Source organism: Opisthocomus hoazin, chromosome 2, assembly GCF_030867145.1.
Source record: "Opisthocomus hoazin isolate bOpiHoa1 chromosome 2, bOpiHoa1.hap1, whole genome shotgun sequence".
NCBI classification, from domain to species: Eukaryota; Metazoa; Chordata; class Aves; order Opisthocomiformes; family Opisthocomidae; genus Opisthocomus; species Opisthocomus hoazin.
The window spans coordinates 79997817-80024868 of record NC_134415.1 but is presented as its reverse complement, the minus strand read 5'-3'; the positions used below and the strand labels follow the sequence as shown (position 1 = coordinate 80024868).

The following is a 27052-nucleotide window of genomic DNA, read 5'->3' as shown; positions in this document are numbered from 1 at the left end:
TTTGAAGTCACAGCTTCAGGTCCATTCAAGGACACTAACATACTGCCTAACCCGAAATCCTGTGCCTTGGCAACACTAACTTAATAGCTCATGGATGCCAAAAACAGTTTAGCATCCTAGGAAAGGTCCTAAGAAAGTTATTTGTACATATACCAAGCTTAAATTTACAGTGCCATTTTGCTGATACTGTAACAGCGTTTCTGAAGCAAGACCGTTATCTGCATTTTGCTTCAAGTGGGACAGAGTCCTCCTACTTGCCTGGCCAGCAAACCAAGAGAAGCTAGAAGCTGAAAGTAGTTTGCTATCGCTATAAAACACAGTGGTTAAAGAAACTGAACCACCACCTTAGCCCATCAGAAATGCCTTAGTCAGACTGCGATCTAGTTGGCACAGTTGTGTTTTTGAAAGGAGAGGGAATAATTGTTTCATTGAAATACTGCTTCAGGGGCTGGGGCTTTCTCCCATTTAATATTAATTTCCCATGTTGGATGGCTATATTTCAGAAGAAGAATTTCCAGCACAGAGTTCCCTCATGTCATCCTGTAACTTAATTTTGAAGTTACAAATTCCATTTATTACTTCCAAGCTGCCCTTAACTCATTCCATGTAGACATGCAGTATAACTTAGGGAGAACAAAAAATGTTTTTACAAATACATCAACAATAAAAAGAAGGCCAAGGAGAGTCTCCATTCCTTATTGGATGTGAGGGGGAATATTGTCAACAAGGATGAGAAAAAGGCTGAGGTACTTAATGCCTCCTTTGCCTCAGTCTTTAATAGTCAGACCAGTTATTCCCAAGGTAGTCAGTCCCCAGTGCTGGAAGATAGGGAAGGAGAGTAGAATAAACCTCCCACAATCCAGAAGGAAGCAGTTAATGACCTGCTGTGCCACCTGAACACTTAGTAGTCTATGGGGCCAGATGGGATCCATCCAAGAGTGCTGAGGGAACTGACCGAGGAGCTGGTCAAACCACTCTCCATCATCTGTCAGCAGTCCTGGCTAACAGGGGAGGTCCCAGATGACTGGAGGATCACCAGTGTAACACCCATCTACAAGAAGGGCCAGAAGGAGGATCCCGGGAACTACAGGCCTGTCAAGCTGGACCTCGGCGCTGGGGAAGATTACGCAGCAATTCAACTTGAGTGCTCTGACCGGGCATGTGAAGGACAGCCAGGGGATCAGGCCCAGCCAGCATGGGTTCATGAAAGGCAGGTCCTGCTTGACCAACCTGATCTCCTTCTATGACCAGGTGACCCACCTAGTGGATGAGGGAAAGGCTGTGGGTGTTGTCTATCTGGACTTTAGTAAGGCCTTTGGCACTGTTCCCCACAGCATCCTCCTGGAGAAAGTAGCTGCCCATGGTTCGGATGGGTGTACTCTTCACTGGATAAAGAACTGGCTGAACGGCCGAGCACAGAGAGTGGTGGTGAATGGAGTTAAATCCAGCTGGCAGCAGGTCACAAGTGATGTTCCCCAGGGCTCAGTTTTGGGGCCAGTCTTGTTTAATATCTTTATCAGTGATCTGGATGAGGGGATTGAGTGCTCCCTCAGTAAGTGTGCAGATGACACCAAGCTGGGTGGGAGTATCGATCTGCTTGAGGGTAGGAAGGGTCTGCAGAGCGATCTGGACAGGCTGGATCAATGGGCCAAGGCCAACTGTATGAGGTTCAACAAGGCCAAATGTTGGGTCCTGCACTTCAGTCACAACAGCTCCATGCAACGCTGCAGGCTTGGGGAGGAGTGGCTGGAAAGCTGCCCAGCAGAAAATGACCTTGGGGTGTTGGTTGACAGCCGGCTGAACATGAGCCAGCAGTGTGCCCAGGTGGCCAAGAAGGCCAGCGGCATCCTGGCTTGTGTCAGGAATAGCGTGGCCAGAGGAGTAAGGAGGTGATCGTGCCCCTGTACTCGACACTGGTGAGGCTGCACCTCAAGTACTGTGTTCAGTCTTGGGCCCCTCACTACAAGAAGGACATTGAGGTACTGGAGCGTGTCCAGAGAAGGGCAACGAGGCTGGTGAGGGGTCTAGAGAACAAGTCTTATGAGGAGTGGCTGAAGGAACTGGGGCTGTTTAGTCTGGAGAAGAGGAGACTAGGGGGGGACCTTACCGCTCTCTAACTACATGAAAGAAGGTTGTAGTGAGGCAGGTGTTGGTCTCTTCTCCCAGGTAACTAGCAATAGGACTAGAGGCAATGGCCTCAAGTTGTGTCAGGGGAGGTTTAGATTAGATATTAAGAAAAATTTCTTAACTGAAAGAGTGGTCAGGCATTGGAACAGGCTGCCCAGGGAGGTGGTGGAGTTCCCATCCCTGGAGGTGTTTCACAAATGTGTAGATGTGGCACTTCAGCATATAGTTCAGTAGGCATGGTGTTGTTGGGTGGATGGTTGGACTTGATGATCTCAGAGGTCTTTTCCAACCTACGATTCTATGATTAGTCCCATTAACTGCAGAGCATCAAGAAGGCACTATCTAAAGAGGCCTGTCCTAACAGATGGCAAGTTTTCTTTTTGCATGTAATGAGCATCAGAAGTAGCCAGAAATACACAATATTCTTCCTCACAACTAGTCCACTTAAACAATGGTCACAAAGATGTTATGCAAGTAACTCACGCAACTGTAAATAGGAGCGAACAAACAAACGTATTAGCTTTCAGTCTTAAAATTGTTTTAGTTTGGATCATCTACTGTAAAACTTTACTACACCGTCATCAGGATGATTTCTGTGTAGCTACCTGCCCATGAATAATCTACCAGCATAGGGATTATCACCAGGACTCCTCAAGATGAAGGCAGCACAGAGCTACACTCAAACAGGACTGCTTCCAGCATACGGAACACAGATGTGTATACAGTATTTATTTCAATACATACATACCCTCGTGCACATCACTTCGAAGTGTGTTTACTGCATTATGGCTAGTGGTTAATTTTTCAACATACATCCATAGTATCTGATTCTAAATACCAAAAAGTGTTTAAAATTGGCAAGTTTCTGATGAGTAATAGTCTACTTTTTGCCTATACCTCCTTTTAATATCGGCCAGTCTCTCCAGATACTTACTGAAGCTGACTAATTAAAAAAAACACCCTTCTCTTTTTTTCTCCCCAGTAACAAGTTTGAGAAATATAAAAGCAAACTCTCTTCTGCCTTTTCCTCCCATTGCCACCCCAGAGCCAGTTTCACAGAACTGATCAAACGCACTGTTTCTAATCACAGGAAAAAGATACTCTATATACGTTAAGATCCGAGTGCTTCTCTAATTCTCAGATATCGCACAGCTCAATGCACAGAAGTTACAGGACTTGTATTATTCATAATTGATACCTTGTGGGCCATCTGGATTACCAAATTCTTCCCAATTTTTTCGTGATTCTTCATCAGTTAAGCTAGGTTGAAGAAGAGATATTAAGTTAATACAGAAGTGAAGAAATTTCTCTAAATCATTAACATACCGAAACTTTACAACATGGCATTTACACTGTCCTTCAGCGGTGGTTTGACAAGCTAACAGCTTCTGCTATTGTCTGTATGAAATCTGTTATGAAACAATACTGCTGTATTCCTTCACGATACACTTGCAAATTCTTTTAGCGCTCTGACAGCAGAAGAGATCAGACACAGAAGGTGCACCCTCATATTGGAGATGGAACAATCACATCTCCCTTTTCTTGAGTGACCCATCAGCAAAGAGCACTTCTCAATGCCAGGTTACAGTACAGCAAATTTTGAAAGACAAAGGTTGAAAACAGTATCATTTTTTGGAAGAAAGGTCAATATGCAAAATGAGTTCATACAGCAGAAGTTGTCCATAGGAGCTTATTCTAGATTTTTAGCCTTTGACAGGACGTGTTTGTTTGATTGTTACTTTTTCCTGGAACTCCGCAGTTTCATATGTAATAAGAGAGAAATAAATTAAGACATCATCTCCTCAATCTTACAGTTTCTATGCCTGTTCTGTAATGACAGCTTCTTGGCAATAATATACCACCTCAAACAAAATCCCTGTTACTACAGGGAAGAATACTGCTTTAAGAAACAGAACATTACGCATTCACTATATGGAACATTTTGTCTCACAGAAGAAACCCAGTGAGTCAGACACCTCCTGATCACTTCTAAGTCTCACACTTGTTAACAAGCAGACTCATTGAACAGGTAGCTTTTATCTTCTTTCAAGACAGCATGGCTAAGGAACTTCACCGTCATTTACTTCAAAACATGCCTCTGCCACAGCCCTTGCACTAGGGTTTGAAGTATCAGACTATATCACCAAGCATTTGAGTGCTAGTTTGCAAAGTAAAGACATGAGATGTTTCAGGAGTTCAGAAAGCAATACCAGAATATCCTATGAAAGTCTCTTCAACAGTGATGCAGATGTGTTTAAGCAGAAAGCATAATTTCAAAACTGCTCAGGTAAGCATGGTGTTGGTTCGCCTTCTCACCTGACTCCAAACAGGAATCTCAAATAGCCAGTAGGGTCAATCACATAGACAACTGACTTAAAAGCGGAAATCACCAACTTGCTAGGTTCTCTGATGATGTGACAGACTCAACAAGCCCCTACACTGGAACAAGGCTCAGAGGAGACCGGCAAAGGCGACGTGCTGTGAAACTCAGGCTGACCACAGTGACTCACCGCAGCTGTTGCAAAGACACTGACTATTCACAGCACAAAGGGGACCTCTGTTTTAGATAAACCCCTATCAACAGTTGAGCGGATCAACTGGTGGTATAAAGGTTTCTTCTAGAGTTCATTACAAAAGCATGAATGTCCCCCTGAGTTTGCCAGACCAGCACGGAAGGAGCGTATGCCTCGCTCAGACCAACCGGAGTATAAAAACTAGACAACTAACAAAAGAATTCCGAAGAAAACAATGGACTCAAGCTGGCTTCAACCCACATCTGGCTTCCTGGTGCCTGGGGATGCCCAGCATAGTGACAGTAAGAGTATTAGAGAGACAGGTAATGGGAATCACATGGGTATTGTGATTGAACCGTGTACTGCAATTGCTATATTTTGCTAGGTCTAACTTACAAAATATACTAAAAATACAATACAAATGTACCACTCTGCTAAATCAGAAATCCCATGTATCATCACCTGTCTACAGATAAGCAAATTTGATATTAAACATTACACATTCCACACGTGAAATATCTAGAAGAACCTGGTCAGAGACTCTCATGGACGATCATTGAGAGTAGAAGAGAACATAAAACTGTATCAACATTCCGTGTATGAACAACATTACAAAACCCAAACCCACATCTTGATTATGGAAAAATTCCATAAAAAGGGATTTTCTTTATACAGAATTCTAGTATCACACATCACCTCTCAGATCAAAAAAAACAAAAAAAGCTATAAGCAGAGGTAAGGCCAAAAACTACTGTGGAGGAAAACAGGATTTGACAATTCAGCTTTTAAGAACTACACGGATAATATGATAGTCACCGAGTCAAAAATCAAGACTGCAAGGCAAGTGCAAATGAAAATGCATGTAGGGGAGCCAAGAGAAAACCAAGTCAGAACCAGAACGAAACATCTTTGTCGCTAGATGGGAACCAAATTACAATACTGTGTCTCAATCTTTGGCTTTATCACCAGGTGAAATTCACAGTATATTTTTTTCTCTAAGCAACACTCCAGAATTACTGCAACAGGGGCGGTTGGTTGAAAACCACAACACCCATTTTGTTCTTTGTCATCTTTAAGATTTAGTATGTACCACACTTGGAAACTCTTCCTAGCTGACACGGAAGTTTAATGCAAAGATCTTACAGTATTCTGACAGTTGCTAAACAATTAAGTTATCCTTCCTAACTTGTACAGAGTAAGTATGCACTGAACTGAGACACGTTTTGACTTTCTTTACATATCCAGACAGATTTTCCCTGGCTGCTTAGCTCATCCTTGCTGTTAGCTTAAAGGTTTCCCTCTCCATAATATCAAGATCCCATTTTTTTACAGGAAAACAAAAAAACAAACAAAAAACAACAGCAAAAAAAACTTACGCTGCATAGGCCTTAGCAATCCTCATGAACATAACTTCATCTCCTCCTTTATCTGGATGGTATTTTAGCGATAGTGCACGGTACTGTTTCTTAATTTCCAATACACTTGCTCCCTTAGAAAGGAAAGTTTTCAGTTATTAATAAATACCTTAAATCAACTCTTCTTTATCTATATTCTAAAGCACACTGTGCAATATTTCGCTGAACCATTCATTGAACTAAAGAATTATGATCTAACGTGTGATCATGAAACTACATATGTATTTCATGGAAACATGATTATGTTTTTCTATAACATTTTTATAACCACTATATTTTTAAATCAAGTTAGAAGTCACAGTCTAATAAAGAGACATTCAAATGACTATTATTTTCTTCTGGATTACCTTGTTCACCCAGTCACAGAAAAAAAAAAAAACAAGTTAAGGCCTTCTCATCTGTTTGACAAATCCTGTCTTCTCCTAAACATATTCAAGAATACAAGGAATTCTCACGTGCAATGTTCTTCTATTTAAGTAAGAGTTCATAGATCAAGTGTGATGGTTCACTTGCAGCTTGTAGGTAGAAATAATCTGTCAGCCACCAGAAACAGTGGCTTGCCCTGCCACTTAAGAATGTCTTTAACTGGAATCAACCTACTCATGAATTATTTCAAACTTCTTGAACCAAGGGAATACATCACCTATACCTAAGAAAGAGCTCAATCTTTATTCTACTGCAGCACTTTGTGAAACGCCACCGACACAACCCTCTGTGTATTAACTTTCAGGTTAAACTGTGAACTTCCCTACACAAGAAAATCCACATTATAAAGTTTTTCTAGTGAGCTATCTGCTACGTTTCACAGAACCATGGGAGTTTTCAACATTTCATGGTAGAGAGGCCTAGCATGCTGACCTTAACTGAATAATAAACACACAATAATTTTTTTTTAAAGATGATGGTACAGTTTCAATAGATTTAAACCATAAATTAAACTACCCTGGGGCTTCATTTGCTGTTACTTATCTCTCTTTATACAATGTGTCTTATTTTCCAACACTGTTTTTCAACTGCATGCCTGCCTCATTTAATACACAGGATGAATTTACTCCATAGTAAGTTAGACTTCAAGTAAAACCAGCCATTTTAAGACTAGATGAAGAATGTTAAATGAGCAACAGAAGCTGGGAAGTGGAGGGTGGGGTGGGAAGGAAGCAGAGGCTGGAAAGGAAGAGGTGAGTTTTCATGGCTCACAAGGATGCTGCCCATAACAAGAAAAATACCGCTTTCTTCTCTCTGCCACAGAGGTTGCACATGACTCCTGGTAAGCTGGTAACAAGCTTTCCATCTGTCACTAATTGCTTACTCCTCGTTTTCAAAAGCTAGGCTACAGAGGTTAGGCCTGACTTACAGAAGTGCTTAGCAGCCTAGCACAGTTGGTATCAGTCAGCACTCTGCTTGGAACACAGAACCTCCCTATATTAACTACTTACAGAAAAACATTAAGGCCCCAACTGTCTTACTTAAAGAAACCAAAATTATGATCAGTTTTGAGGTTCATCTTTCTGCCTTGGTTCCCACCTGTAAAATGGCAGTAGGGATACTTACTCAATAAATCAGTAATATTATCTGAGTGCCTTATGTATTAGTGAATTTAAGTGATGCGCTCTAAAAAGAGCTATTCTATGTTCAAAACAAAGTGCTGATACTTTATATAAAATAGGGTGCACGTACACTATCTGATTTCATCCATGTTCTCCTCTGGAGAAAAACACCTCTTGTTATATGCCGATATGCTAACATAAGATATAAAAAACAAAAAAAAATCTTGGCCACAGGGTGGATGTAAAGGAGCAAATCAATTCTTGGCTACCAAAACTTTCAAGTGCTTGTCTGCAACTGTTCAGGTTTTTTAAGCTTGGGGTTTTTTGGGTTTTTTTAACATCAAAATTTCCATTATCTAACAACACTTCAACATCTGTATCGCTTCAACATCAGCAAGGCTGGCAACGACTCCAAGGGCTCCACTTGAACGGTAACAGAAGTAAGCTGTTAACTTTTATGGAGTCCAAACTAAAAGTTTTTCACTGAGATTTAACAGACATCCTGTGATAGCACAGAAATACAAACAATAAACACACTCTGGAATCTTGGACTCTATTTTGAGCCCTACTTCAACTGCTGTATCTTCACGCATCCATCTCTTCATGCCACTCGTAACACCTCTGGCTTTAATTCAACTTGTTCTTACAACAATATGCTCCATCTCTCTATCAGTTCTCAGAGCATTCCCCTATTGCTTTCTTCGCCTGGGTAAGTTGCATGTGTCTTGAGCATGCGTACAAGTTTTAATTAAGAAATGTTAAGTTACAGTTCACTACATACATACTCTTTTCCCCTCAGGACTGTTGACTGTAGAAATTTGCGAAAGACGACAAAAGAAAATCCTCTGATGACCTAATCCCTAGCCGGACTTGTTTAACTAAAGTTAACAGAGATACATGAACATTTAAACTGCACAGTTCCAACAGATACCCTTCAATAGCAAACATTTATCCTGTTCCTGTGCATCAGTGAGAGAAGGCAACTTGGCAATCAAGTCATTGACAGAGGAACTGAGCAGAGGGTGAATTTAAATAACTTGCCTCCACACATGACAGGCGGGTCTTGTTCAACCTGTCTAGCTAGAAGCAGGCTGGAGTCACATATCTGCTATAATGGCTTTCTTTGCATAGAAAAGCATTGCCAGTGATGCCTATCCTTACATGGACAAGCCACGTCACTAACTGAAAGAGATGTAGTAATTAATGATCATATACCTATTAAGCTCTCCCACACTAACAACAGACATCAAGTTTAGTCAAAACAGGTACATTCAAAGTTCTTCCATATTCTTGTGTTGAGCTGTATTCACGCTATGCTTCCTTAGGCTGGAGAGTAAAACTCAGACTTCAGAACTGAAGAGATGACTCTACTGTTACTCAAAAGAGGAGCTTTCTATCAGGAAATCACTACCACAAGCAGAGACCTTGCCTGAGGTATTGTGGTTAATATTAAGAAAAGAGTTTGACAAGACTAAGTAAGAGTTTAAGAGATGTCCAGAAGGTCTATTTGCCTCCTCAGGATATGTAGCTTCTTACATCTATTCTGAATCAGACCTTCAATATAAATAAAACACTGCATCTGTTTTCTAGATAAACACTCTTTTTTTTCCAGTTTAATAAACCGATTGGCTGGTATCACTATTCAGAATTTGTTGTTTGCATTCACAGATGCAACTGAGATTCAAGGTAACCTTAAGTACATCAAAATATGCATCACCAACACCCTTTAGCAAAACCTTTCATTTACAAGAGAAATATTGCTGTACAACTGTAAATGACATGAATCCACATTCTCGTTTATACAGTTTATTCAGCATCTCTAAAAATTACTATTGAGAGGATTTTCACAGGGTGTACAAGGCAGAATGACTTTATTTCCCTGTACCAAGAGAGGAAAACAATACCACAGTAAGATTCAAAATAGATTAAAAACATCTACCTCACTATATTAAGAAAGTCATTAGAATTTTGAAGGAGTTAGACACAAGTTATAAATTAGTACAGATATAAGCAAAGAATATCTAAAGACTGACTTTACAATGAGCAGCAGTAACTTTCAGATGCCAAAAAAGAACAAAACCACTAGATACATTCACTAAAGCTAAAATGTTTAAAAAACAAGTCTTATATTTGACCTCCAGACATAAAATACAGTTACAGTAGTACAGACTAGTGAAAGATGCTACTACTTACAGGATCCAAATGTAAAACCTCATAAGGGTTGTATTCTTGATACTCTCGGTCCGTTTTGGAAACTTTGTATGCAAGAAACAAAAATAACGCCCAGCCAGCAAGGAGGACTATTTTCCTGTTTGGAAGAAAGAACTTTCTAAATGTACAAATCCACTATCTCTAGTATAATACTTCAAATAACCTAAGAAGCCATTTGTTATCAGTCTTGAAGACATAATATTAAAACAGCTAGAAGCACTAAAGCCATTTTAAAGCAGGTATGAATGTTTCAGTTATAACATCACCTTTGACACAAATGAGACAGCCGCTCTGGCTTCTAATTAATTTCTTCACTTTTTTTTTTAATCTCTTTTTAAACACAAGCAAGCCACTATCAAAGACCATTCCGTTCTTTAACTCTCTGTCCTCAGCAGATATACAACAATATTTTCTGTTTTTAAAGGATGACTTTAACCTGATCCTAGACAAAGTCAATGTTAAAAACACAAAAAGCTGAAACAGATGAAAAACTGACAGCAAAATATTTTGAGGTCGGAAGTAATAAATAAAGAACTGAAGGATATAAAACTTCAAACAAACAAATTATTACTACTGCATATTTGAATGTATATGTTTACGTATTAAATGTTTAAATCAAAAGACATTGCTAGCACCACTAATTTCAGTGAGGGAGGAACAAATAAATGCATTGTTTACTGACTTATTAGTTCTGAGGTTCAATGGTTTCATTTAGCACGTATTTTCTGAAGGACAAACAGCATCCATCTTGATTTCAAGACCTACTAGATAATAATGATTAACTACTAATTATTCAGGTACAGCAGATTGCAAATGTCTCTTCTGTGACACAAAAGCCACTATTATATAACTAATTCCAGCCGCTTTGATTACAAAAAAATGTATTTTTATAAAAATAAAAATGTAGGAATTGCATTAATGGAAAGTCATGCAAATCAAACATACTTACTTTACTGTAGGAATTATGTTTTGCTGTGGTTTTAACAGTCGCAAACGATACCACAAGCATCTTCCATATACATTTCTTATATTCTTTAATCGAATTTGCTCTGTAAAAATAAAAAGACAGATTCTGATTAACCAATCTGACAAAAAGCAGAATGATAAACATGCTCACTTCATCCTGGAGTAGGTAGTGCAAGGTCAGTTGGAGGACTAACAAAAGGTCCAGCAACACTGGAGGAAAGAACGTTTTTTTATCCATTAAGTGACACTGCACATCCATAAACACAAATTGGTCAGATTATTCTCAGCTACCTAAAAGGAATCCATTCTATTTTTCACTTGCCAACACAGCAACCACTCATGAACGCAGTTTTTGCCTGGCTCATGTGCACCTGTAAATTTTACTTCTGCCATCTTTTACTCAACTCCAACAAGTCTCCCATTTCAGTATGTCAGCTACTGGGTGCAGGAAAAACAAGCCAACAAAAAAAAACATAAAAAACCCAACCCACATGCAAAACAGTGTTTGTACACAACTAAAGAGTGCAGCTAGAGCAACAGCTGCTTCCTCAATTAAAAACATGATGCATTTTCCCCCTCTTTGCAACATCTGCTTTTTGTAAGCAGATTTAGGTTTTTCCTGTTGAAGGAGAAAAGGAAGGAAGAGTAAGATAATAGCTACCTGTAAGCCATGTAGGTCAGTAGTACGAGCCCTTGACAAGTGAGTATACACCTTAAGGAGAAACTAGCCAACAAGATTTCCTCCCGTGTCCTTCCAGGACAGGATATTCACACTGGCAGCATCACCATGGCAAGGCATGGAAGCTCTCTCTATTAAGAGAGTTTTAGTTGTACTTCAGAGTTAATAAAGACCAACTTAGTCTCGGTCATATAAGTCTTTTATGCCAAGAAAAATATGGTGGAAAGCAATCATCTTGTAGAGAATTTCTGTAAACACTTAAATTATATGTTATCGAGTGACTTCAGTCCTGCTTATCTTTTAAGTAACTTGTCTTTCATAGACTATGCAGTCTGGCCTGCAACACTTCTAACGTGAGGAGGTCACTATAATTACCTTACCTGCAAAAGAAAAAGATCACTTGGCCCTTTTCAGACTAAAGCAGAATGAACTAAGAAGGAAAAAAAAAAAATCATCCTGTCTCAATACATTTAGATATTGCTGGTGAAGAAAGTGACTAAATTTGCCAATTTAAAAGAATTTTGTGAATTATCTAAATGCAAGAATATATTAACAACTTTGATCCAAAGCACACATCAATCACCCTAAAAAAGTCTTAAATCTCAACTTTGCACTTTTAACAAGGCGATGCCCTCATCTTAATTAAAATAGCAGTTATGATACATGGAAACATTTTTCTTTGGCAAATTTCTAAAAGGTGATTGTGGAATACAGTGACGACGCCTGTTTGGTGATTCTGAAGATACTGGGAGGTGGTAGATAGTGCTCAGGGATCTACTTCAACCTCTAAACAAGCAGGAAGTGTGTTCGATGAAACATCTAGAACTTCACTTTGCAGTCACCAAACTATGTGAGGCCGGAAACGCATGACCATAAATGCCAATATTGTGCACCACATCAACCACAAGTTCAGATTTAACCTGGATCAGACGTGAGCACAGGTCGGTATTTCAAACTCTGGTTGATTTGGCAGAAATAGAGAGTAGGAACACAGACGCTACTCAGCCACCCACAAACTAGTAAAGCAGACAAATATCAAAGCTTGCAGAGGACAAGGTACCAGAACAAGGCTATCAGCTTATTCTGAACTACTTAATTCTGTAAAGTATATCTTCCCCAAAACTCAACATGACATTGAACAGCTTGATGCCGAGAAGATGAGATTACTAGTCCATCACCCCCAAAGAGGGAGAGATGGAGATAAGGGAGGATAATTCAATCCCTTACATTTGATGCAACTCTTGCAGGGCTTCAAAACAAGCTTCCAAATTTGCCTCACAATCTTGTGCAACAGATAAACCGCAAAGTATTCTGCGGTTCTCCTGATCTGCAAAGATTGTTCAGGTACTTAAAACAGGTACTAAACATGAAACTTTCTAAACAAAAAGGATATGACTTATATTTGGTTAAGTAACTGCCCACTTAGTTTGACTTGTGTAAGGCTTTAGAAAGCACTGTGAAGGAAAAATTCAGAAGACAATGAAAACAGGGTTAAAATGCAACACTGACTCCCTACGGGTAGAATACAAATTAACTTGGCATTTTCTCTTCGCAATTTTTTTTTCTTTTAAGACAAAAATTGTGGGAGTCCTCTATTGGTTCAGAACTTGATCCACCACAACTAGAAGTGAGCTAATTGTAACTCAGAATTAAACTCCAATTTTTAATGCAAAACTAAGAGAAATTACCAGTATATAAAACTGGCATTTCAAAAAAAGCTGATGACATTTAAGACTAGACAGACAATTAAGTTGCAAGGATGGAAGCACGCTGCTACAGAAACAGGGAAGAAAATGTTCCAGGGGATTTAAAGAGTCACTGGACAACTACGAGCCATAGCATGATGCTTTTACGACAAAGTCACCGATGAACAAATCGGGCACCACAAGCCTCACAGAAGACACACATGCTTATGTTCAGCATAAATCGCTCATTTCAAATATTGTCAAAAAATTCAGCTGTGCAGTGCTGAAGCAAGATGAAGCCAACCCCTAAGTTCAACCCCACCAACCCAGCCCAGGTACCCGATCCAATCCGTACCATGGCCCCACAGACATTTCTGCAGCACAACCAAGGGGCAATGCCATGTGGCAACTGTCTCAACTGACTACACCGCCTAAAGAAATACCTAGAACTAATGTGAAAACAGATTACCGGTGCTCTTGAAACAGAAGGTGACTAAGAGAACTTTGTTTATGTAATCCTGTAAAACTAAGCCTAACAGGATATGACTTCTTTTAGTGTTTTTGCTAGGATGTTTTTAACTAACTGCTGTGCCTTGTCTTTAAAAATCCATGCCATCCTGTGACACAACACCCCAGTTCTCAAACCTGCCTACTGTCCAGCCCTGCAAGCACTAGATCACCCTCTCCTTTCCCCACTCTACATCCTCACTGCATGAACAGCCAATACCCTTCACCTCACCATGCCAAAAAGCTTCCAGAGGGCCCTCAGGGGAAGGCACCACGGAAAAAAGAAAAATAGTTGTGCAAGGTATACTAAAGAGTTGGCATAAGGTCAAATAAAGACTGATCACGGGGGAAAATGAGGCTAGAAAATAAAGGTTTTTTGAAATAACCAGAGAGCTGAGGTTTTGGAACAGCCTTCCAATAACAGCTGCAGGAGCCACATTTTGTGAATAGTCTGACAATAGTACCAAGAAAAAACAAAAAACAAGGCAAGTGGTGTGAGTAAAAATTAAGCCCTTTGTATAGGTAAACAGCACACACCTAAGTCAGTACCAAAGCAAAAGCACCTCATTAATTTTTTTCCAATCTTGGGATGGCAATTGTCTCATTTGATTAACCACCACAAAAGGAAACAGGGCACTAAAAAGATGAATGATTGTTTATAGTTACTTTGTCAGGAACATAAAGAAAGAATTAAATCCTTCACAAGCTGAGGCTAAATTCCAGATATTCAAATTATTCGGAGCTACCCTGCGGCACTTCCTCTGTTACATGTCATCATTAACACATATGAACTTGTGGAATTCAACAACAGGCAGCTACTTGAGAAAAAGGAGGACGACGACAGACATCATCACTCTCACCTTAGGCAGAAAGCCACTGGCAAAACATCACCCCGAGTAGAAAGCTATATTCCTGCTGCATCCAGGAAAAACAGCCTTCCTGTTTACTTACAGACAATGTATGTGATTGCACCAAAGAAAATACTTATCTTGTTAGGAAAAAATTAGTTGCAGGAGGGAAGGAAAAAAACAAAAAAAAAAAAAAAAAAAGGAGAAAAGGCTAGCAAGAGCCAGAATACCAGATAATTACAGGGCTTCACAAAAGCAGCAATGTATTCCTAATGAGCAAGTTGCAGATAAATCGGGTCGTTTTTTGATTTGCCTTCCTCTCCCAAGGAGCTTGCTTTCACACAAGTGGATCTGCTGTGCCACAGACCTGGTACCCTGCCCTTGCAATATCTTGCAGACCCGGAGCATGCAGGAGCAAAAACAGTACATGCTGCTCAGGGTAAAGCTTTGCAGTGAAATGGGAATTGTACTTTCTTTGGATTTTAGCTCCGGAATCCTTGCTCTGTCAGGGAAAGAGGTTCAAAGTCTGAAAAGCAGATGAGAGTTCTCAGTTTCTGCTCGCTCGAGATCACGGCTGCCCATTAAAGCAGGAGCTCTTCAAACACCGCCCTTTGATATGGGATTACAGGGAGCCCGGGGGGTGGGGGGGGGGGGGGTGGGGGGCGGGGAGGTGTAAGCTTTTTCTCTAGTCAAAACAACTTCTCATTTGACAGGTAAACCCCTTAACAATACTGAATCTCTCCTATGGTTTTTAAAATAGGTATTGAACAGCCTTGCAAAGCAAAGGTGTAATGCATCTGTCGGCTTTTGACTTAATCTCACTAACAGTAACCCACGCATCAAGGCATTGTTAAAGCACCCCATCAGGCAAGGACGTAGAGTGCCATTTCATTTCTGTAAATAATCTGGGCCAGCATCCCATGCTTCTTCCATTCCCCCACAAATTGTTATGCATGCATCCACACCTCTTGAGATTCACAAGCAATTTTTCATCAGTACAACTCTCTTATTTTCAGAGGGTTCTGACAAGCGTTTATTATAGTATCTTAACAAATATATACAAAAATCCAGCCAAAACTACATCTTAACACACTATTCAAATTCAAGAAATAAAACAATTACTGGTACAAAAGGAAACGTGAGTGCCAACTCTTTCAATTATTCAGAAAGAGCTAGTCAGGTCCTCCAGCGATACTAGTAGCTATTTTAATGAAATACTGTCTAAAACTTTTAGACAAAATAAAAATCCTGACCCTAGCACAGCTAGGCTATTAAATGGCAACAGAAGTTTATTTGTACACTAATCTGCTTACTACTTTTGGATGAAAGTTAGATAATTGGCAAGTATTGTAGACTTTTGGATCCTTAAAGGTAGCTCTCCATCTGGCTACAGACCTCAAGCAGAGAATGACTAAAGATGACTGCTCTAAGTTTGAGATGCCGTCAACTTTACATTGAATCCAAAGATGTATGCAACATCTGAATGACAAGCTCAAAGCAATTAGTAAAAAAGGATAAAAAATGAAAAAGACGACTATATTTTATCTTTTTTTCTTTTATTTGGCAACAAAAGGTTTTTTCCTTTGTATTTCAGGCAACAATACAGGTATCAGTAGAGAATGCTTAAGTAAACAATTGACTTTTCTTCATCAGAACTCACATATGCCTCTTCAATATCCAAGTCTTTAGAGAGAGCAATTTTAGGATGAACAAGCCAGATGTGCCTGCTTTTTTTGGGTAGGTAACTGAGACCACAGAGTTCTTGGGTATCACAGAACAGCTGAACATTTGAGGTTGGAAGACACCTCTCTGGAGGCCACCTAATCCAACCCTACTGCTCAGAGGAGGGTCAACAAAGCAGGCTGCCCAGGGCTCTGGCTGCAGGCTTTTGAATGCCCTCAAGGACAGAGACCCTGCAGTCTCTCCAAGCAACTTGTTCTAGTCTTTGATAAACCTCACAGGGCAAAAAATGTTTCTCATGTCCGTGATCATTCACCCATCAGACGATGGCCGAGGAACACTGGGCACACAAACACAGAACGAAGCTGATCATAAGGTGTATTCACTGTTTCCACAGATTACATACAACCTGTGGCCTACAATTCAGCCATGCCTGACTTAAGTTTGGGTTTGATGTTCACCGATACCCATACCTTACTTACTGGCACACACACTGCCTTTCTGCACTTCTCCCCTACCCACTCATCATAAGAATAAAAAGTCTTTGGCTTCTGATACAAATAACGTCTTCAAAAACCAAGGCTTTGATAAAATGCAGCGACTGCATGTTGTTTTACCACGCTCCAATCACTACCTGGGCAGTACTACCGATGGCAAGTGAAGCAGACCTGTTTCCACCTGCACGCAAGGAACACAAAGTATGCCGGCAACACGGGCACAGCCAGGCAGCTCAGGAACACAAGCGCTTCTGCTGCCAGAAGAATCTGTGACACACATGCTGGCAGGACTGCACAAAACATGTTAAAAACAGCACCACAGAAAAGAATGAACCACTTCTGTGGGCAGTGACAAGGTTGCACCAGATAACCTGGCTATGACAAGACATCAAAAGAAAGATCTGGGATACAAATCATTTTGGGGTGAACACCATCAAGCAACACAAATATAACAGCACTGGAAGAGTTTTTGTTTCAGTTTTAGTAACCCGTGTAGGATAACCTCATCTAGCCATTACTTCAGACCAACTCCTTTCTGACAGTGAAGCACAAGTGGTCTTCACTGTTCTGCTACCAAAAGTGCTGGAGAAGTCATATATAGCTGTTCCTGAAGGAACAGGAGGATCCATTTTATCCTTAGGAATGCCTGACAAACGATCCCTACCTAGGCCTAACCTTTTTGTTTCAGGTTCTAGAGGGTCCAAAAAGTGCCCTGAAAGAAAACCTAACGGAGATGCTTTTTCATTTTTTACATCCTCCTGAGGAAACAGACAAGATCACACATTTATTGGAGATGGGCAAGTCTGGAAGAGATGGAAAGGAAAGAGGTACACCTGGAATTATACAGAAAAGTTTTAGTCATCAGAATCTTGTTTCAGCTGCAAATAACACAGGTCAGCTTTAAGAACAAATACCACAAAATAAGACTTTAGGTATTAGTACTTTTATCAAAAGTATATAAAAGTTTAAAAAGATCATACAGTCAATTTTTAGGACAACCAAAAACTAACAAAAACCCTAATATCCAGAATAAATGATTTCCATCACTCTACCTCAAACAGCAGGGAAGAACAGAAGTACATTCTAGCCTCCTGCGTCCTTTCCGCCTTCAGGCTACTAAGAAAAGCAAAGGTAGCAAGTCTGAAATACAGCCCCAGCAGATTCTATCAGAAACAGAAGTATGAGGAGGTGCGTATGAATTCAACATTCTTCCCACCAGATGCAGACAATTCACCCAAAGGAGAATGCTGCTTGGTTGCAAAAGAAAGGGACTTCTTTCAGCAAGGAACACGGAGTGACAGAGTTCTGCAGCCTAGGAAATGCCAAGATGACTTTAAAGATAGACTTTCACAAAACTTCCTTGCAGGATGTCATACTCTCTTTACCCGTCATGGAAACTTCTACCTGTGGAACAGATCAAGACATGCAAGTAATACCCCTAGCATGTCAGTCTTGAGTGAAGGTTATGACCCAAGGGTACGGCAGCTCTCAGCATTAAACCTGTTCTGTTACAACTGAGGGCGACAGGCTCAGCTGAAACACCGCTCTTGAGAGTTTCCGATTTCACTGGGGTTTATTCAGAGTTCTATGGTTTTAATCCTCTAAAGCGTGCACTACATAGGCTCCTGTTTCCTTTCAACAGCTTTATATCTGTACATGCGAAAGCTGAAGTCTTGTCCTTTTTCCTACTTCATTAATCAGAAATTAAACAATGGTATGGACAATTTATTTACTGAGGTCTTGAATTGAGGCTCTGAGCAAATTTACTTTTTTAATCACCGAACCATTTCTCAGATAACAGCTGAATACAAGTATGAAAACACTACCCTAATGCCTTACTAGGCCATTTTTGTTTAACTCTGCTGACATTTTCCCTGATAATTATTGCAAAACACACTCCACATGGATATAGTATGGTATCCGGGAATAATCTAAAAATCACAGGATTTAGAGAAAAACTTATGCTTACTTTCAAAAGAAGCCACTGACAAACACTGATAACAGTGTTTTGAAGCAGTAACCCATCTTCCCCAGCAACTAAGAGGCAGGATTCAAACTCGCAGTAACTCACAAAGTCAGCAACTCCTCTGAAGTACTACATAATTTCAAACCTCATCATAACAGGACTGACTTTTGGCGTAAAACCCCAAATTATGAGGCATGAAGCAAATTAAATTGATTTAAAAGCATTCTAAAGTGCAGCTGCTTAAATGCCAAAGCCTTCAAATGACCACTAGCTTTTCAGTGAAGATTACTTTTTTTTTTTTCCAAACCGGAAAGCATTTTTCAGGACTTTCAACTGACAATATCAGTGTAGAATTAGGTGATCTGAATAGATGCTTTCTAATTTTAATGTCTATTACGGTAAGAATTGTCCTCATTAGCCCAAGTTTATCAATAAAGATCAGGTCCAAGTTAGCCTCTCCAGTAAAGTGTTTATAGCTGAATAATCTGATCCTAGTTGTTTTCAAAGAGATTTTTTCTGTCTAGTAAATATTCATAGAAATAATCAAAAAACATCACTAAAAGAGGGTAGATGTAGATTAGATGTGAGAAGGAAATTCTTTACTCTGAGGGTGGTGAGGCACTGGAACAGGCTGCCCGGAGAAGCTGTGGCTGCCCCCTCCCTGGAAGCGTCCAAGGCCAGGTTGGATGGAGCTCTGAGCATCCTGGTCTAGTGGAAGGTGTCCCTGCCCATGGCAGAAGAGTTGGAACTAGACTGTCTACAAGGTCCCTTCCAACCCAAACCATTTTATCATTCCATGATCATGTGTTCTGAGTAACATGTTGTTGTTAACTATTAAAACTCCAAGCAACTAATAAACTACAGAATGTCCTGTGAAAGACCTAAAGAGCAAGGCTGCTTCTTTTCTGGACCGTGTTTTGCATCAACTAGATTAAGCGTGAGAGGGACAAAAAGTAATCTAACTTGTTATTCCCACACTGTTCTACACATATTTGCTGACCAAAAGATAGCATTTGTTATGAACAACTTGAATAGGCAGTAACATAAGGTGATTCAACATCCTGAAAGTTAACTTATTTTCAGAGTTTACTTACTTGGACTTTCTGTTTACAGTCAGCCTCACTGGTCTCGGGGCACAGTTCCACATTACATTACTTCCAATCAAGCCACTTCCAAAACTTCTCCTTCCTATTAGTATGCTGTCTCATTTGTGCTGACAAAACTGTCAGTGGGACTAACCTTACTAACTTTAAAGCTACGTCACCTAAATTATCTAGTTTATATAGTAGGGCTGGACCTACAAGTGCATCGGCAAAACTTTAATGGCATTTGAGAGGAATGAGGAAACTCTATTTTAATATGAAACAACATCCACAAGTCAAGGTTAACACTTTTAGATGACATCAACAACAACTCCCAAGAGTTACACATCCTTAATTACTAGCTTTAGTTTATCAAATTGGCATGGAGAGGAAACCAGAACACATTCAATCCAAAACAAATGCAGACAAAAGCTACTTAGCATTCCAGCAATCACTAAAAATGCCTGTATTCGGTATTGTTCCGACGCACACCCTGAAGCAACTATAATAAAGAACAGAATTAGTGGACACAGGGATAAGCACCATACATCCATTTATCGTATCGAAGAGGAGACCTTACCAACACGCTCTGTGGTGTCCAAACAGCTTTTGAAAGATTTCTCTTAGAAGTCTTTCAGGACAAGCATCTAACTACTGCAAGAACGTGACTAGTAGACAGAGCGAATGGCCAATCCTCACAGCAGAAGGAAATCACCAGGAGTTCTGCACAAATCTTTGTTGGAACTACAACACTCACATTTCACTACTAAGTAAGCTGGTGTCGTGGTTTAGCCTGGCTGGATGCCAGGTGCCCACCAAGACTGCTCTATCACTCCTCCTCCTCAGCTTAACAGGGGAGCAAAAATAGGACGAAAGGCTCATGGGTCAAGATAAGGACAAGCAGAGATCACTCACCAATTACCATCATGGGCAAAACAGACTGAATTTGGGGAAATTAATATAATTTATCATCAATCAAATCGAAGTAGGATAATGAGACAAAACCAACCCCTACAAAACACCTTCCCCCCACCCCTCCATTCTTCCCAGGCTTAATTTCACTCCCGTATTTTCTACCTCCTCCCCTCAAGCAGCACACGGGGATTGGTAATGGGGGTTACGGTCAGTTCATCACACGTTGTCTCTGCCGCTCCTTCCTCCTCAGGAGGACGACTCCTCACATTCCGCCCATGCTCCAGCATCAGGTCCCTCTCCTGGGAGACAGTCCTCCACAAACTTCTTTAACATGAGTCCTTCCCACAGGCTGCAGCTCTTCACAAACTGCCCCAGCGTGGGTCCCTCCCATGGGGTGCAGTCCTTCAGGAACAGGCTGCTCCAGCGTGGGTCCCCCATGGGGTCACAAGCCCTGACAGCAAACTTGCTCGGGCATGGGCTCCTCTCTCCACAGGTCTGCAGATCCTGGAAGGAGCCTGCTCCAGCACGGGGCTTCCCACGGTGTCACAGCCTCCTTCGGGCATCCACCTGGTCCGGCGTGAGGTCCCTTCCACGGGCTACAAGTGGATCTCTGTTCCACCGTGGACCTCCATGGACTGCAGGGCGACAGCCTGCCTCACCATGGTCTTCATCACAGGCTGCAGGGGCACTTCTGCTCCGGTGCCTTGAATACCTCCTCTCCCTCCTTCTCTGACCTTGGTGTCTGCAGAGTTGTTTCTTTCACATCGTCTCACTCCTCTATCCTGCTGCAAATGTCCTTATACAATTTCCCCCCCCCCCCCTTTCGTAAATACCTTATCACAGAGGTGCTACCACCATCGCTGATGGGCTCGGCCTTGGCAAGCAGTGGGTCCACGCTGGAGCCAGCTGGCACTGCCTCTATCGAACATTGGGAAAGTTTCTGTCAGCTTCTCACAGAAATCACCTCTGCAGCCGCAGCCCCAGCTCCAGCTCCACCCCCCACCCCCCCCCAAACCTTGCCATGCAAACCCAACACACCTGGGTAAAGGGGTGAACAGCAAAATAAAGCTTCTGGATAGTATTAACTTATTCTGGGTAATAACGGCAAGTGTATCCTGAAAAACGGTAAAGAGCAAGTAAGTGGACTACAGAATGGCACAAGGAATTCAAGGTATGAAAACGTGAAGAGCAGTGAGGACTACCCTAATAGATACAAGGATGAGCTTGGGGCTAACCATTACCTCTCAGAAGTGTGATCGTGGTGTTGTGAGAAACTGTTCTATGAAAACCTCAGCTGAATGCTTATAACTTATAAAGAGCAAAGCAACTGCTTAGTGCATCCCTGTGACGAAAGGAAGCAAACATTATTCCACCACATAAGCTTAAGGTATGTGCAGCCTTCAGTATGATGCACAGTCCTAGTCACCACCTCTCAAAGATGGGCAACTAGAAAACATTCAATTAGGGTGAACAAGGACCAAACGTATAAGATTTATGGCCAAAATATAACCTACAAATCTTTCAGCTGGGAGAAAGAGAAAAGTGCAAGGAGAGGTAACAGAAGGCTGTAAAAAACCTAAGTCACAGCCAGGACAGAGAGGACTGAATGTTCATTGCCTCTCCCAGTAAAGCAAATAAGGATCATCAAATAAAATCAGAAGCAGATGCGAAACAAAGGTGATTCCTTGCAGTGTGGGCAGCACAGCTGGTGAACTCCTCGCCATAGGATGGTACAGATGCTATGCTAAAAGACAGTCATTGAACTGAAAACCACTGGAACCTGGGAGAATATGCAAAGGACGCATCATTTATGCTTGTCCTGTTACTCCCTCCTTAAGACATACATTTTTGTAATATCATGTAAAGACACCTGAACTGATCCAGGATATACATTTTCATTTCTAAAAACAAAAATTGATATTTGACACTTTATTGGTAAGCCTTTGTAGAAGTCACAATGCTAGCAAATATCCTAGCCTCAAATAGTTCAATCAGACAACCAAGATAAAGGCATCTTTTAAATCTCAAACGTATCACCTCCAACAGAGATGTATTTAGAATGCTTGTAAGTAATTTTCTGTACAAGGGAAATAATGTGAAAATCTAAAATCACCTCTTCAATCTTCTCCATTGTGCACTTGTTTAAAAACTGGTGCAGATACAGATCTTTTTCCTCAGGAAAGAAATGAGGTACCCATTTTGGGCTTCTGCCTACTCTTGATATGGTCCAGCCAGCACAACATCCCTCACCACAAAACAGACACATACGTGGCAGGTCCTGGCTAACAACTGAGGGAAAGGACTACAAATCCCTCAGTGGCAGAAGGCAGCACCGCAGAGTGAAAGGACACAGCAGCAGCCCCAGTCCAGACTTGTTCAAATGGCTGCAGATCTTCACCCTTCTTCACACACATGAATTTAAAGAACAAAACAAAAAAGCTACACCAGAATCCTCCCTTTGTAATCGCTGTTGATCTCATTCCTCATTGTCTACCTTGCTCCTCTGTCAAATTCCTGCTCCTCCAGCAATGATGGTTTTGCATCTCATGAAACCATAACTGAACCATCACACTTTACCCTTGAATATATCAGGTTAAATCACACTAACTTGAATTCTCCAATAGTCAGCCTGTACATCCTGGTAGTTCAGTGTCACCTACATAAGTAGTCCAGATATCCTTGCAGCAAGTAAAAAGTGAAGAACAAGGTATATAATAAAACTTTTACAGCACTGTTTTCATAAGCTTTCACAACAAAGGCTGAATTTAAAAAAAAAAAAATAGAAGCAGCTTTATTTTCATGTACATGTAATGAGATAAAGTTCTTGTAATAGCTTGATCTTCATCTTGCAACAAAAAGCTTTTCAGAATTAAGTGCTCTGGACAGTCTTGAAGCTACTCAACTAATCTCTAATACAGGGTTATTAATTTTATTTTACTGCTATGAGGCTACAATGCTTATCATAAGATTACAATACTTAAAAAATCCATTAAAAGACATGTCTTTCTTCCAAATCACAGAGCAGTTTAGATAACTGTCCAAAAGCTTTGTTTTGAAAAGTATTTTGAGAGATAATTGCTAGGCACTACTAATGACATCTCATGTTTGCCCTTTCTGCAAATGTTTCTGACAAAAAACCCTACTGCTTCAAAACAGCAACATAGCAAAAAATTAACAAAATAGTATTAAGTATCACCACTATATTATATTCTCCCTTTTAATAGCCACCTAAGAAATTGTATTTTTCTGAAATTCAAATGGTTTAAGTTAACCATAGTACATTCAATCTCTGAATACCTCAAAAAAGATCAATTTTGTATGTAATAACAGTTCTTAAAAGCATAACCGAGTTTCACTGACTCTTCTCCCACTTCCTGACACAATGCTCAAAGGTTATATTAACAGGAAAGGATAAACACACACACACCAGCACAAAATGCTTATATTCACAGGTATCAAGTTTTCACACCTGTGCTCATCCACCACATAAGCATCAGTAGCAAGCACGGCACCCTGTGTTTTCATCTTGTCCTTATATCCTGTTCCTTACCAGCATTCTGTACTTTCATCCTGTACTATCAAATGCCAAAATGCTGTGAAATCCTTTTGAGGTACAGTTAATGAGATTTTAACGAGCTGTGAGCAAGGACAAGGGTCACAGTCAACCCACTCCAACCAATCTTATCTCACCAGAGGATTAAAAGCAATACGGAAGAATCTTACCCCAGAGAGGGAGCAGCAGCACGAGGCAGTACCGAGATGGCCTTCCTCTCCTCCCCTAGCTGCTGTAAGGTACAAGTGATCATGACTCCGTTACAAATGAAAACAGAAGAAATGCTGCCTGCACTCTCTACATCAGCTTGAGTCACATCCAAGTTGCAAACTCACTGTTAGTTCTGAAAGAGCCAAATGAACTTTACAGTCTCAGCTCCTCTACTTCCATCTTAAAGCAGGGGATTAACACAGATCTCTGAAGACAGACTCAAAATCTACAGATGAAAAATGCACCAAAACATGACAGAGAAACCTTCATATTTACACTCCTGCATTGCGATACCCAGTAAAGTGGGCAGACATACAGAGAAGTACAGTTCCTAATACAATAAACATTTGCAGACGGACTTTCTCAGGAGGTTTTGAACATGGGTGCCAAGTACTACCTATCTATCGTAGTAGGCAAAAAATCCTACTGCTTCAAAATAGCAATACGGTAAAGAATCAACAAAATAGTATCACCATTATATTCTATGGTCCCTTTTAATAGTCACCTAATAAGCTATATTTTTAAAGTATTTCTGTACTTTGCCCAGCCTCAATACAAAAAGCCTGGACTAGAACAACGGTTCTCAAACTGTCTATGCTCCTTCCTAGAGACACAGTATCTTCAAAGATTAGCAGGGCCTTATTTAAGCAGATTTTAAATTCTTCTTTGGATTAGCCCAGTGTTCTTCAAGAGAATTTTAGCTACATCTCAGAAACAGAAACATGTGAGCGGAGGGTGAAGGGGAAAAAGGTTAGTGAGCAACCCGACAACATATAGCTGGGGGGCAGATGGGACTGACAAAAAAACACCACCACACATTTTATAGGGATTTCTATCACAATGAAACTAAACAGCATTTGTCCACCTCATATCAATATTTTTCCCTAGATACAAAAATGCCATAGCTCATCTTTTTTTTTCTCCATTCATACAGTAGGTTTTTTCTGTTCTTATACTTCAAGAATGAAGAGCTAAGTTCCAAGCAGACTATCTCCTACAGCCTCTTTTCTCTCATAGAAGGGACAGAGAGAAAAATTTCATTAATGTTATCCCTGCATTCACAGCTATTATTCCTTTGGGGTTTTGAACTGTTTTCAACATCTCGTTTTGTTCAAGTTATTGTAAAAGACTTGGGGGAGAGACTTCTATTCTTTCCAGAAGCTTTACAACACATTATGAACACCCAGTGCTCTAAAACAGGGTAATTTGTTTAATGTAGACCTAAATCAACTTAAAAAATGGACAGAACAACAAGCTTTCACAGATATGTGCACTTAACTACAAAGCACACCACAATCTATGACCACCTGTTTCAGCGCAGCTTTATAATGATGTGTCTCAATCCAGCAGCACGGGTATAAGTCAAAACGTACACAAAGATCAGCAAACACATCAGCACTGTGCAACAACTGGCACATTACCCACCTAAATTCATTTACTTCTTGCTCTCCCTTTCCTTTCTAGATGCTGATTTTTAATCCACACAAGCCTACAGTGAAACTGGTCCAAAACAAGTCCAATAACATGAAGATACTTCGATGGGCACTTATCCACCCCTAATTGCCGAGAAAAACACAACTTTTCTTCAACTCTTACAATTAACTTTTTGAAAAACAGCTTAAAAATTCTCCTTTCAGAAAATACTTTTTAGTTAAGAAATGAACATACACTAGAGCAACTTTTTAGCAACCATATTTTCTCTTCCAAATCAAGTCCTTGCAATAGTTTTCCTCACACTAATTATAGTTAAGTTATAACAACATTTACTCAAAACACAAGTAATCCACAAAAAGTATGAACTTGTTTTTTTTAATAATAAAACACATATACACACTTACACATTTTAAAGATAAGAAGTCAAGGATAAACAACATGGCAGTTTCACCACCACCACCACCACATGAAGCCACCACCACCTGAGGAACCAGGCTTCTCCGCTCCCAGCTCAGTCACATCCTGCACCATCCCAGACATTCACAGAGTGAATCCTACCCAGAAACTAATACACATTAAAAGTAATGCATAAAAAAGCACCAAATATTCCTTTCAACTCAACTGAGTTTCTTCCAGTCCCCCACACTGCCCAGGTGCTCTATTTAGCACAGGGGAGGGGGAGAAACACAAGACTTGCTCTATTAGAGCACTGTTACCTTGAAGCAGTTATGAAACTGCAGCCCAAGACACAAAGCTAAACAATTAACCTTTTAGGAGAGCCTTATTAGCTCGACAAGGAACACCAAGGAGATAAAAGCCATTGGGACAAATCCATTCTACAAAGTCAATTACCTGTTTGTTTGGTTTATCAAAGCCAAGGTAATGAAATTATAGGACAGTTCACAGGGTGACTACCACAACACAGCAAAACCCTCCCAAATATAAATATTGATCCCTGCTGCAGGCTGCGGCAAAGCTTCATACAGACTCTCTCCGAATGCCTGGAGAAAGCAGGTTTAGACACCCAGGAAATAAAAGCAGCTCAAATTTTACCCATGACTTGAGAGAGACAACAAGCTAAATCATGCTGTCCTTCAAGACAGCAGTATTGAAAAGGCCTTTGAAAGTTTATTTTAAAAAGTACAAAGAACAAAGTCTTAATGGCTTGCCAAAAAAAACCTATCCTGGTAAAAATCTGACATTAGGTAACACATTTT

General features: G+C 40.4%; 1 protein-coding gene across 1 annotated transcript in view; it reads right to left on the bottom strand.

Annotated features, from left to right (window-relative positions):
* The window catches only part of SEC63 (SEC63 protein translocation regulator), a 67939-nt gene that overhangs the window by 37469 nt on the left and 3418 nt on the right, over positions 1-27052 (bottom strand). Inside the window, exons 2-5 of the mRNA XM_075414275.1 lie at positions 10763-10862; positions 9796-9910; positions 6017-6129; positions 3326-3387 (exon numbers count right to left, since the gene is read on the bottom strand). Coding sequence (XP_075270390.1) covers positions 3326-3387; positions 6017-6129; positions 9796-9910; positions 10763-10862 — 390 coding nt within the window. The remainder of the gene's footprint in view (positions 1-3325; positions 3388-6016; positions 6130-9795; positions 9911-10762; positions 10863-27052) is intronic.